The 14,513-nt window shown below is 42.6% G+C and overlaps 1 protein-coding gene across 1 annotated transcript; it reads left to right on the forward strand.

Moving 5' to 3' along the window:
• Positions 1-1,238: 1,238 nt before the first annotated feature.
• LOC121560263 (interleukin-1 receptor accessory protein) lies at positions 1,239-13,270 on the forward strand (the record flags this gene model as incomplete). Its single annotated transcript, XM_045205189.1, has 9 exons — positions 1,239-1,527; positions 1,813-2,008; positions 3,622-3,784; positions 3,983-4,054; positions 5,806-5,932; positions 6,132-6,280; positions 7,576-7,719; positions 7,979-8,122; positions 12,187-13,270. Coding segments are annotated over 9 exons (1,922 nt in total), but the record flags the coding sequence as incomplete, so codon positions are not given.
• Between the last annotated feature and the right edge of the window lie 1,243 nt (positions 13,271-14,513).

A 14,513-nucleotide genomic window follows, 5' to 3' on the forward strand; every position in this document is an offset into this window, starting at 1 on the left:
CTCACTCTATGGGGGATTGGAAATGATGCAGACAATTACATTGATGGAAGCCACAATCTATCTGCAATATTAAAGCTAATCTACCCCTAAAAATAAATCTTGTAGCAGAAGTTGTGAATGTGTGTGTGCTAAGGTGCGGAGAATCGGAGCAGGAGGTCAGTCCAGTTCAAATATACATTTATGAAAATGTAAATACCAAATGACTCAGAGACAGTTTCTATCAGATGTCATGCTCCAATACCGTCTGCCCGCTAGAGGGCCTTGCGGTTGTGGACGGAGCAATTCCCGTACCAGGCTGTGATGCAACCAGTCAGGACGCTCTCGATGGTGCAGCGGTCGTTTTTGGCGAGGACCAGGGGTGATATGCCAAATTTCTTCAGTTGCCTTAGGAAGTAGAGACACTGTTGCTCCCTCATGACAAGAGTGGTGCTGTTGTTGGTCCATGTTTTCGGTGACGTGGATGCCGAGGAACTTAAAACTGCTGACTCTGTACTGCAGTCCCATTGATGTGGATCGGGGCATGTTTCTTTCCTCTGCTTCCTGAAGTCAACAATCAACTCCTTTGTTTTGCTGGCGTTGAGGGAGAGGTTTTTGTCTTTGCACCACAATGCCAGTTCACTTACCTCCTCTCTATAGGCTGACTCGTAGTTGTTGGTTATCAGGCCTACAACCGTGGTGTCATTAGCTAACTTGATGATGGCGTTGGTGTCGTTTCTAACCCACGCAGTTGTGGGTGAAAGGGGGGGTCTGTGTTAAGTGTCAGTGTGGAGGAGGTGTTGTTGGAAATGGATGGTTCCAGAAATTTGTAACGTTCCATATGGGGGATTTTAATAGGAAGACTAATACTCTCTCTGTGAATCTGACAGGGCAATTACCGTCAAACTGTCGTGCAGCCTAGCATAGCCCCCCACCTCCACCCCTTTACAGAAACATATGAGGATGACTACTACAGTAGTACAGGCCCCCCATCTTCTCCCTCTCCCTACCCCACTTCTCCAAGCCCAATGTGCCTAAATACAATGTGAAGTGGGGTACAATGTAAAGTAACGCATTCACTTTTATTAACATGGTTATATAATAATAATCATGATCATCATTCATCCACTGTAATAGCTTTGTCCATAATCTTCTTTGATGTTCTGTGGATGTGTGTTGTGTTTTCTGTGACACTGTCTCACACACACCGAGAGAGAGAGAGTTTTTGTCTGACTAGAGTAATCCCTCTATCCCTCTCTCAGAGTCCCAGTGCCACGACTGGGGCGAGTCAGACAATGGAGCCGTGTGGGTGATGGAGGGGGAGGCAGGCTGGCTGTCCTGCCCTCTCTTCTCCCACCCCACTGTCTACAACTACAACTCGACCCAGGCAGCGGGCCTCAACCTGGTGTGGTACCACGTGGCTGCAGGTCAGGACCTGGAACAGCCCATCGACTTCCACCACCTCGACCAGAGGCTCAGCAAGGAGAGGGAGAAGCTGTGGCTGCAGCCAACCACCATGCAGGACACGGGCCAGTACATCTGCATGCTGAGGTAGGATGGAGATTGGGCTCGGTAGGGCCAGGGGTTTTGACCCATGCGACCAAGAAAACCGGTCTATGAGCAGATGTTTGTATAAAAAGTTAGACATTCTTTTAATCTTTTGAACCCATCCATTATCTGTTGGACGGTCAGGAAGTGTGTCATATCCTGAGCCAAAACTTCCTGACCTACAATATCTGTTTTTTAGAAGGATGACAGTCAAAGTTTGTCTGATTCACATGATCTGTGTGTGTGTGTGTGTGTGTGTGTGTGTGTGTGTGTACTTTCCCCTCTCAGAAACAGGACATCGTGTGCCAAGATTGCCGTGCGCCTGGTGGTGGTGCCACGTGGCCAGAACCCTAACTGTGAGGTGAAGTCTGCTGTGCCTCCCACCTTAGTCATCGCGCCAATACAGGAGGGCAAGACCCTAACCTGCCCTGACCTGGAGGACATCAAGCGACCTAACTCTAGCCACTCTGTCACCTGGTACCATGTAAGGTGACCCTCGGTCTGTCTGTGTACAACTAATTTCACTAACAATATGAGAGAATGGCTAGTACTATCACTTGTATACAGTACATAGTACCAATAGCAGCTAAGATGGTGTATTACTTGATACAATTTACAAAATAGGTTCCTTATTTAAAGGCACTGCTATCATCAATATAAACCCCAGGGGGGAAAACATTGTTGTCAGATTGTATACTAAGTTGTACAAGGAAGTTTTGTAAACATGTTTTTGGTTATAATTTGGTTAAGGCCAGGCACCACAGGCTAAAATGACATTTTTGCATCTACCTATACATTTTGAGATTTGTTGGTATTTTGGTCTATTAATATTAGTATTTTCAAAAAGGATATGCAAATGTGCGCATATTTAATGAGATGCCACAATATTAATATACCAGAAAACATGATGTCTTGATCACATAATGAAAATGTTGACTTGACCTGCTTTTAACAAAGACCAGTTCATTGTAATCTGGATATATTTTGTCTTCTCAACAAGAAAACCAGCACTGTAACGGATTTATGTATTTTTATTTTTACAGTAAATCATACAGTAATGTGCTGCTACACCAGTTTACAATATATTACTGTAGACCACAATGCATTCTGGTCTAGCAAATTATTACATTTGTTAGCTGTAAAATGAACAACAAATGTTCAGCTAAGATACCGGATAGTAAATTACAGTAAGTTCTTTTATTTTCTAAATGAATGCCCATGTTGTGCCATTTCAAGACTGATTTATAAAGTTTGACTGATTTCATGACTGATGACACAATTTGAGGCCTCTCCAATGTTTTAGTAACTGTATTTTAAGTTTTAGAACTTTCTAAGTTAAATCAACCTTTTACGTTTTGAGTTTGCTGAACATATCTTAAGTTTTTGCTGTCATGGTTGTATGAAATCCAAATTGTCAGACTGTTCGGCAAGCTCTGATGTGCTGAACTATAGCTACTATGCCAGGGCTGTCAAACGCATTCGGTTTTCAACTAGATCCGGAACCGCAATGATTTAAAAAAAATGTTTCCTCACTGTCACAAGTGTCCTCTATCCATCGGAATTTATGAGGCTCCCTGACTGTCTAGCTTTCATTTATGTGATTATTAGCGAGCTGGATACAGTCAAACTGTATGAATGTAGGTCGGTTATAATTTCTACACAGTTTCAATTTGGTTTTAGTCAAGTGTATTGAGTTCGTTCCAATTTTTTATTATTATTAATTATTATAAACAAATTTACTCAAACCACCAGCGGGCCGGACCTCTCGGGCAATATCACTTAATAATACACCACTTTATGAATGTAACCTTAATTTGCTGAAGGAAGGAACCAGACATAACACACAACATAACATAGCCCAACTGTTGCCAAACACAGGGCCTGTTCAGAAAGAGGTAATGTAGATGGACTATATCACCACAGGGTTTTGTACCCTTCGAGTGACTTACTTAAACGGTGCTCAGTTCCATCAGCCTGTGTACAACTCATTACAGCTGTTTTATTTTCTCTTCATGCTGTCACTGTACAGTATCTGTGTTCACATCAAGTGGTAACTGCCCCCCCCCCCTCCCCCCCATCTGTGTTGACCTTGAGCAGGATTGTAAGGCCTTCAGGAACTTTGATCGTGTGCTCAAAGAAGACAAGCTGGTCATCTATATAATGTTCGAGCACTACCAAGGACTGTACCACTGTGTGGTCACTTATGAGACCAAAGGAAGAGTCATCAACTTCACTAGAGTGGTCAATGTAACTGCAGTGTGTAAGGCCTTTTTTTACAACTATCTGAATGTTTTGAGACTATGAACCTTGCACTGTACATCCTTTTGTTAACATTTGCGACCATGAAATAAATTCAATGATATGTATGTTTTTGAGTATTTCCTGTGGTTAGGTTTTGTGGATAACTATGAAAACGTTTATCAAGTTGGGCGTATTTTCTACTTTGTGTTTCTCTCAGCTTCCAGTGGTTTACCCAAAGAGCCCAATATACTCAACCCTGCCAAGGAGCAACTCTATCCTGTCAAACAAGGTAGGTAGAGAAGGACTATCAGATACATCAGCATATCAATATATTATAAGATATACACTGAGTGTACAAAACATTAGGAACTCCTGCTCTTTCCATGACATGGACTTACCAGGTGAATCCAGGTGAAAGCTATGATCCCTTATTGATGTCACCTGTTCAATCCACTTCAACCAGTGTAGATGAAGGGGAGGAGACAGGTTAAAGAAGGAGTTCTAATGCTTGAAACAATTGAGACATGGATTGTGTATGTGTGCCATTCAGAGGGTGAATGGGAAAGACAAAATATTTAAGTGTCTTTGAACGTGGTATTGTAGTAGGTGCCAGGCGCACCGGTTTGAGTGTGTCAAGAACTGCAACGCTGCTGGGATTTTCACGCTCAACAGTTTCCCGTGTGTATCAAGAATGGTCCACCACCCAAAGGACATCCAGCCAACTTGACACAACTGTGGGAAGCATTGGAGTCAACATGGGCCAGCATCCCTGTGGAATGCTTTCGGACACCTTGTAGAGTCCATGCCCTGACAAATTTAGGCTGTTCTGAGGGCAAAAGGGGGAGCAACTCAATATTTAGGAAGGTGTTCCTAATGTTTTGTACACTCAGTGCATATCAACATATATCAAGTTCAACTTACTCAACTCAAATTCAAACCTTTCCCCATAACAAGTCATACAATTCAGTTCAAGATTAAACCATCACTTCCCACTAATCCCACTACTCACTGTTGTGATCATAGAATTAGAATGAATACTAAGCCTATGGATGTGACACAGTTGTCTCAATAAATATAGAAAAATAATTATACTAAACATTGACACATTGAATCATCAACATCAGAGTTGTGGCTATTCCTTCTTTCATATTATACAAATGTTTAATGTGACAATGTTGTAATTATGTCTGTAGCGGTGGTATTGTCATGGTGACAATATCTAGCACAGTAGACTGTTCCCTTTGTAATGCCGCATTATTGATCGCCTTGGTGACTGTTGCAGGGTCAGAGGTGAATCTCACATTGAGGCCTTTCCATCTCCAACTTTTTAGTAACTGACTTGAGATCAGTTTTAGAACTTAGAAGTTAACTGAGTTTGCTAAACATATCTTATGTGTTGGCTGTCACTAATTTGAAAGTTGAGATGGGCGATGATTATTGAGTGCGTTTGGGGAGATGCATATGTGATAACAGAAAGTCGGATACTTTGATTTGTTTTCTAACAGCAAGGCTACAGGCACTGTAAACGTTTGACAAAATATTACACTGCATTGTGGGAAAATTGTCATGGGTGAGGAAAGAATATCTGTATTTCAGGTGTTACAGAAATATTACCACATAGAATACATTTCCAACCTATTGACCACTTATGGGTGCATGGTATTGTGACTTCTGGGCCTCATTAACATATTTCCCAGCGTGCTTTGTTATAGGTTATTAGTTGTTGCACCAGTTAGAGTAGAGTGTTGTACAAGTTTAGCTGTTCTTTGGTTGTGTCAATAATAATATTTCCATCACAGACCAAAGTGACAGTTCCACATTAAATTGATGTAATTAAAAAACTTCATGCTGTATAACATTTTACAGGACATCATTGGCAACTCGAGTAAAATCACTACCATTTCACAGAATGTTACTTGCATTTTTTTGTGAGTTGTTGATATTTCTTTTTTCACCATATTGTCATGGTGACACAGTAGCACAGTAGACATTGTTCCCATGGTAATGCAGCAGTATTGATCACCGTGGTGACTGTTGCAGGGTCAGAGGTGAATCTCATATGCAAAGTGTCGTTGCCCTACCTGGAAGGACCCAGGGAGACCTGGTGGACCATCAATGGGAAGACTGTAGAGCAGCTAGCTGACCCCCGCATCTCATTCACTTCTAGGTAAGTCTCATCCTCTTTAGTATTTTCTTGTCTCGTCTCTTCTGTTACTTTCTCTTCTCATCTCTATTCTTCTCTACACTTATTCTATACTGTTCTTTTTGATTGTTTCTATCCTCTCCTCTCGTTCTTCTGTCACTCCTGTCCAATGTATTACTTCCCCTCATCTCCTCTCTCCTCCCCTCATCTCGCTATCCTACAGGGTGGTGTTGGTTTATTATGGGGACTGGACAGTTGAGAATGTGCTCCACATCCAGGACTTCAGCTCAGAGGACCTGACCAGAGAATACAACTGCTCTGGACGCAATAACCGAGGCATGGCCACCCGCAGGGCAGTGCTAGAAGAGGAGGGTGAGGAATGAGTTAGCACATCACAGAGCATTTGTGTGGGAATGTGCTGAGTGTCGTATTAGTCACTATGGGAAAGTAGTGTGTAGCTAGTGCTCTGTGGTTGATGTTGTGGACTGTTATGTGATGGTTTCCATGATAGATTTTTTTTTTTAAACACTCAATGGAAATAGTTGTGAAATATTTATTTCATTCACCTCTGCAGAGGGTAAGCAGCAGAGATCAAATGTGAACTGTTTACTGTAACATGATTAAAATATTCTAATTATCTTGATTTTTAACTAGTTTTCCTTTTATTCTCAGTTTTATTGCTTTTAACATTTGATAAATTATCTTAGTATATATTAGTATTATTTTATACCATTGTTTTAGATCTTGCTCTGTTTTATCACTTGGCTTTTTTTGTTTTATTTTTACATGCTGCATTCTTTAGTGTACGACTATGTTTTATTATTTCAAACAATAACTTGTGAAGCATATTGGGCTGCAATGACTCGTGTGAAAGGTGCTTAACCCCATAGAGTCGATTGACGCACCGGTGCGTCAATCTAAATGACACAACAAAAAAATCCCCATCAAAATCTGTCAATTTAAGCTAGAGATATCTGAAGTCGGTAGTCGGTACCGTCGATGTGCCAACTTCTGTTTGGTAGTGTCCGAACCACTAAACTAATGGGACCCCCACTGTGGAAAGGGGAGATTCTCACAAACACGATGGTCGTCTCCGTTTTTCTCTAGGACCCCCACAAGTGTCACGGGACTAGTCTGAAGGTAACCGGTACGGGTAAAAAAAAAAAAAAAAGTGGAAGTATGAAGGTAGTTTTGTGCCTACTCAAAAAAGGTGCTAAGAATGTGTAAAAAAATATATATATATAAATATATATTTCCAGAGTTTTTTAATTTTTTATATCTCCTAGATTTAGGACAGACACTTAAAAACCTTGTTTCTTATGATAGATTTTTTGACTGTCCTCTTTGTCATTTATGAATGTGTTATTCAATGTGTTTTTATGGGCTTTAGTAGTAAAGGCCAAAATCAATATATTATCAAAAACATTTTTACATATTGTTTTTATACCTAAATGGGTCATACAATTCTAAATGAAATAGCTTAATAATCCATAGTATGACCATCTTAATATGACTAAATAGGTTTATGCTATTTTTCATACTTTACACAATTATTTTGCACTGCGAAAATGTCTCCCTGAATACAGGTACAGTATATCCTGCAGGTGACTGTGTTACCCACTATGCCAGCCCTAGGCACCCAATTCTCTATTGTAATGTATTTTCAGTGTACCTGCCATCCGTGGAGCTGGGCTGTGGCCTGGGCGTGACTCTGTTCCTGATGCTGGTGCTGTTCCTGGTCTATAACATCTTCTGGCTGGAGCTGCTGCTGTTCTATCGCTCCTGGTTCGGAACTGACGAACGCTGTACAGGTGCCACACCTACTGTACAGACAGCCCTCGCTAAGAATAACCAACTAGGTCCAGGAGTTTTTCCTGACCACCTGACCTGACCAAGAAAGTGTGGCTCCAACTTATTAAACCTGACCAGGAAAAACACCAAGCACTCCAGGCCTTAGTTAGTTACCCTGAATTTTGCCTGGTCAGGTCATGTGGTCAGGAAACTCCTGACCTTACTAATGACATCTGTGAAATACATATTTACTGAGTTTCTGCTTCCTCTCTCATTCAGACGACAAGGAGTATGACATCTACATCTCGTATGCAAGGAATAGCGACGAGGAGCAATTTGTCCTCTTGACACTGCGCAGGGTCCTGGAGAACGAGCTGGGATATACTGTCTGCATCTTCGACAGGGACAGCCTTCCTGGAGGGAGTGAGTATGGGATAACCCCCCTGCTTAGACAGAATGGTATAGTCTATCTTCAGGCACTGATATCAGTATGGAACAGTCCAACAGCGGGATGAGGAGTGTATGAGAGAAAGGGGAACAGAATGTAAGAGTAAACCAGGAGTCAGGAGGTTTTCCTGACCACATGACCTGACCAGGAAAAACTCTAGTCCCTAATAGCCTACAACTAGGGCCTGGAGTTTTCCCTGGTCAGGTCACATGGTCAGCAAACCTCCTCTGGCCCTAACAATGACACATGCTATTACCATTAGAGGTTTCGGAGGATTGGCCTGAACAAAGGCTCTGCTCTGAATCACTGATCTACAAGTCATCTTGCATCCCAAATTACTACTCATTATGTGATCAAGATTAGCGAATCTGCATAGTACCTTGTTCAGGCCGACCCCCTCGAACACACTGTGTGACTGAGTGAGAATGGTGTGATCCCCTCCCCCTTCCCAGCCATCACAGACGAGACGCTGACCTTTGTGGGCCGCAGTCGCCGCCTCCTGGTGGTGCTCAGCCCAGGATACGGCCTCCAGGGGACCCAGGCCCTGCTGGAGCTCAAGGCAGGGCTGGACAGCATGGCGTGGGGTGGGCATCTACGGGTCATCCTGGTCCAGTATAAGCCACTGAGGCGGGACGGCTGGGTGCGCGAGCTGAGGCGGGCGAGGGTGGCCCTGGCGCTGGTCCGTTGGCAAGGGGACAAATCCAGTGATCTGTCCTCTAGGTTCTGGAAGCGACTGCGTGTGGAGCTGCCTGTCAGAAGGATTGAAGACCCGCTACAGAGCCAAGTAACGCGATACCACTGCAGAATATAGCTATAGACACAAACAGCGTGCATAATAACATAGGGGAGATGCAACTCGCGCTTAGAATACAGAATGGCATAGGATATACGTGACATACGGACGCACACACATACACACACACCATTGTTCCATCATTTCACTGTCGTCTTGTTTCCTTTTTGTGAGTGACAAGCTATTCATCCATTTGTTTTGCATTCTGTTAAATGCTCTTTTGAAAGAGTCCCACATGTTATATCGTTTTGTATAATTCTTTCATATTATGTAAATGTTTATCTGAATAAATTCATTTTTTTACATCTCAATATCCGTTTCATCCATGTCATGTCATTTAATTTCATCACATTTTCATTAAAGTTTGTCATATTATGCATATGGTATATTATTATCTTTCACATGGCTGTGTGTTTGGAGTTCCTGGTTGAAATATATTTCTGGAAGGTGATATCTATGATAGCTATGAGTATGTTGACATTGTGCATTTGTCATTGTTTTTGATCGTGGGAAATGTATAGGCTGAAATTCAGTGGAACCTGCCATAGCAATGTTTAATCAGTGTGATTAATGTGCACAGTTGTGAGGTGAGTCCACTTGTTAGTGGTTAGTACGTTTTTTACAGTACATCAAAACTATTCTGTAACTTTATTTGACCGTAGGAAAATGTCAGGGTGTCAGTGTGATGCGGTAGGACGAAGTCAGGCGCAGGACACAGAGCTAATCGAAAACGTACTTTACTCGTAGGTAACGTAAATAACATAACCACGCAGGGAGGAAACAAACCCGCTCACCAGACGACAACCAAACATGAACAAACACGCACAACATACAGTGGGAGCCAGAGGGTTAAATAGGGAAGTAATCAATACCTAATGTGAACCAGGTGTGAACAATAAAGACAAGACAAGTAGAACACAGAAACATAGATCGGTAGCAGCTAGTACTCCAGTGACGACGAACGCCGACGCCTGCCCGAGCAAGGAGGAGGAGCAGCCTCGGCTGAATCTGTGACAGAAAAAATCTAGCTTTGCAGAATTTTTGCCTGTAGGGGTGCACTTCAGCCAAAAGGGGTCCCCTAAATAGACAGAAATATTATCTATAAATGAGCCTACCTCTCCTCCCCACATTCATGAGCAAAATCATACATGTTTGTTAGCTTAAAATGTAAGATTTGTGTGGTTTAATGGGATAAGAAATGTACAGTTGAAGTTGGAAGTTTACATACACCTTAGCCAAATACATTTAAACTCAGCTTTTCACAATTCCTGACATTTAATCCAAGGAATAATTCCCTGTGTTAGGTCAGTTAGGATCACCACTTTATTTTAAGAATGTGAAATGTCAGAATGATAGTAGAGAGTGATTTATTTCAGCTTTTATTTCTTTCATCACATTCCCAGTGGGTCAGAAGTTTACATACACTCAATTAGTATTTGGTAGTGTTGCCTTTAAATTGTTTAACTTGGGTCAAACGTTTTGGGTAGCCTTCCACAAGCTTCCCACAGAGCTGGTGTAACTGAGTCAGGTTTGTAGGCCTCCTTGCTCGCACACACTTTTTCAGTTCTGCCCACAAATTTCTATAGGATTGAGGTCAGGGCTTTGTGATGGCCACTCCAATACCTTGACTTTGTTGTCCTTAAGCCATTTTGCCACAACTTTGGAAGTATGCTTGGGGTCATTGTCCATTTGGAAGACTCATTTGCAACCAAGCTTTAACTTCCTGACTGATGTCTTGAGATGTTGCTTCAATATATCCACATAATTTTCCTTCCTCATGATGCCATCTATTTTGTGAAGTGCACCAGTCCCTCCTGCAGCAAAGCACCCCAACAGCATGAAGCTGCCACCCCCGTGCTTCTTGGTTGGGATGGTGTTCTTCGGCTTGCAAGGCACCCCCTTTTTCCTCCAAACATAACGATGGTCATTATGGCCAAACAGTTATATTTTTGTTTCATCAGACCAGAGGACATTTCTCCAAAAAGTATGATCTTTGTCCCCATGTGCAGTTGCAAACCGTAGTCTGACCTTTTTATGGCGGTTTTGGAGCAGTGGCTTCTTCCTTGCTGAGCGGCCTTTCAGGTTATGTCGATATAGGACTTGTTTTACAGATACTTTTGTACCTGTTTCCTCCAGCATCTTCACATTTGCTGTTGTTCTGGGATTGATTTGCACTTTTCGCAACCAAAGTACATTCATCTCTAGGAGACAGAACACGTCTCCTTCCTGAGCGGGATGACGGCTGCGTGGTCCCATGGTGTTTATACTTGCGTACTATTGTTTATACAGATGAACATGGTACCTTCAGGCGTTTGGAAATTGCTCCCAAGGATGAACCAGACTTGTCCAGAGCGACTTAGTTAGTGAGTGCATACATTTATTTTTATTTTTCATACTGGCCCCCCGTGGGAATCAAACCCACAACCCTGTTGTTGCAAGCGCCATGCTCTACCAACTGAGCTACATGGGACCATTGACTCAAATGATGTCAATTAACTTATCAGAAGCTTCAAAAGCCTTGACATCATTTCCTGGAATTTTCCAAGCTGTTTAAAGGCACAGTCAACTTAATGTATGTAAACTTCTGACCCACTGGAATTGTGATACAGTGAATTATAAGTGAAATAATCTGTAAACAATTGTTGGAAAAATGACTTGTGTCATGCACAAAGTAGATGTCCTAACCGACTTGCCAAAACTATAGTTTGTTAACAAGAAATGTGTGGAGTGGTTGAAAAACAAGTTTTAATGACTCCAACCTAAGTGTATGTAAACTTCCAACTTCAACTGTACATATACACATACATACATGTAAATACATATACATACATATATATACATATCCTTTCTTTAAATATATTTCCCTTTATTACATTCAAACCCCACCACACCTTCCCTAATTGGAGTAAACTAGTGAACAACAATGCTTAGGCCTCTACTTCCAGCTTATTCATACTATATAAATGTTATGGACACAGTAAATTTTACAATAATTATATTTTGTTTGTTTTTACTCCTGAACTTCCTCTACCCTCAACCTCTCCGATCATTTTCAGATGTCTCCGACCTAAGTGTATGTAAACTTCCGACTTCAACTGTATATATTAGCACATGCATTCTAGCCAAAATATGGCAACTAAACGTACGTAGTGTATCTTTAAATACCGCAATGCGGTTTTGATTGAATGTTGCCAATAGTGTCATTGTCCTGTCCTGGTGGGTTCCTAAGATGAGTCCCTCCCCTAGATGTGTCGGAGGCTGTCCTCAGGTGTATGCAGTCAAGCTGCCGGATCCTGCTGGTCCTTAGCCCTGACTATCTGACAGAGAAGAGCGTCAGCCTGCTGGAGTGTCGCCTGGGCCTCTACATCCAGCTCACCAGCCATGCACACATCATCACCATCCTTTACGGCCCCCTCCCGAGACTATTGGCCTCCTGCACTGAGGCCCAGCAGCTACGCCGCAGTACCGACACCATCACCTGGAGGGGACGCCAGTCGGAGCCGCCCACCTCTCGCTTCTGGAAGCGCCTGCGCCTGGCCCTGCCTGTGAGGCCGCTGGCCCTGGGGAGGAGGCTCATCGACAGTACCTCGTCCCACTCCGACCTGGCCGCTTCATTGTTCCTTCAGCGCCAGCAGCAGGATGCTGTGGAGCCGCAGAGGGATGGGAAGGGGGATGCAGGCATCGGTGGCAGAGGCAGGGGGCGCAAGTGGAGGATACAGAGGATACAGGGGGCGCGCAGCAGAGGAGAGATGTCGAAGGTTAAAGAGGTTGGCCACGGTAAGAACTGTAGTGTGTGTGTGAGTTTTAGGGAGCCTCGCGGGGTCTTGGGTAGGGCGTCGGCGAAGACTCAGCTTCATCATCAACCCGTAGTAAACAGTAACTGACCTGAGACCCAACCAGGACTTCATCCAAGCAGCACGAAGACCCAAGCAGGACTTAATCTAAACAGAACAGAGACCCAACCAGGACTTCATCCAAGCAGCACGAAGACCCAAGCAGGACTTAACCCTAAGAGTACTGAGACTCAAGCAGAACAACCACATCCTTCCCCTAGCCAACCACAGAACTCTGACAACTGTGTGTGTGACCTAGATAACAATAACAGCAACAATATCAGGCATGGCTGTGCACTGTAGAACACTGGCTGAAGACAGGGGCAACTGCAATAGACTTGACTTACAACTTGCTGGCAAAATGCCAAGGACACATCGCATTGAAATAGCAGAGGAGACAACTTTGTTTCTGAAGTGGAGAAATTTGGAAAATGAATTTTATGGGTATGTAGTGAGAAACATTTGACGTGAAATATTAAAGGCAGGTGTTTATGTGATTGATTGTCTGTTCTGTATCTCATTTGGTTCTTCACTGACCTATGTCAGACGTCACTAGATGTCACCCTTTCACCATTCACTGGCCTGGGTTGGTTTGTCTGCAATCTGTTTATCTGTGTGTGTGTGGGGGGGTTGGGGGGGGGTGGGGGGGGGTAGCAGCCAGTCAGACAGGCTTCTGGGACAATGAGGACCATAAACGATTAGAGGTTGTTGGAACTGACTGACAGATACTAACTACCTGGCCAAGCAAACTGCTCTGTGCTGAGTGTCTAGGTTATCGTAATATACTATCATGTTACTTCTTTGGTGGTCCTTTGAGCCCATGACAAATGGTACTTAAATTTGGTTTATGTATGCCATATGTTCAGAAATCCATACAGCTCTACCAATGCACGTTTTTTAAAGACTGGGTTCTGATGTGCTATACAACAAATTCCCGTCTCAATGAAGGTGCAATTCAATAGAACTCAATAGAATTCTACAGCAACCATTACCTTGACACCATGTCATTATAGTGTATTTCCTTATGAAATGAATGTGTTGTATTATCAATCGGCACAAAAGTTGAAACCGTATTCCATATGGATAATAGATTGAGGCAAATTCAATGACTACATACTGTGTTATGAAGCACATTCACAATGCTGAAGTGCAGAAAGAGAGAGTAGAGAAAATTGTGCTGGGTGGGAGGGTCTGTTTTCTAAACGGCTGCTTTCGGTGAAGGTGCTCATTTCATTTCAACAATCGAGGCAAATTACACACACACATTGAAGGGAATTGTTTAAGCTTGCACCTGAATAGTGCAGAAGACAGTCCCTCTTTAGTCATTACACTTAAAAAACGTATTTCCTTTAACCTTATTTAATCAGGTAAGTCTCCTAGAGATTTTGTTTTTTTTGTTCAATAGTCCTGGAAATTGATTTGATCAACCTCTTAGGACCTGAGATACAATTCGAGCATGAGCAAGGCGGACATTAACCAAATCGCGGCTCAGATTGAGTGGCAGTAAATTGGTTTAGAAGTATACAGTAACACAAACAAATCACTGAGGTTTATTTAGGCCACCGAGGGGCCTGGAAAGTAACCCAGAAATGCCATCGTAAGAGAAATGGGCAATTTATATATTAGGGGAAATGATTTGACAGGAGGTGACGAGAATATTATTTATACCACATTAGTATTACACAAGGATATAAATAAGGATATCTAATTTTGAATGTTTATTGAGATGACCAGGGTCAT

Source organism: Coregonus clupeaformis, chromosome 19 (genome assembly GCF_020615455.1).
Source record: "Coregonus clupeaformis isolate EN_2021a chromosome 19, ASM2061545v1, whole genome shotgun sequence".
Taxonomy (NCBI): domain Eukaryota; kingdom Metazoa; phylum Chordata; class Actinopteri; order Salmoniformes; family Salmonidae; genus Coregonus; species Coregonus clupeaformis.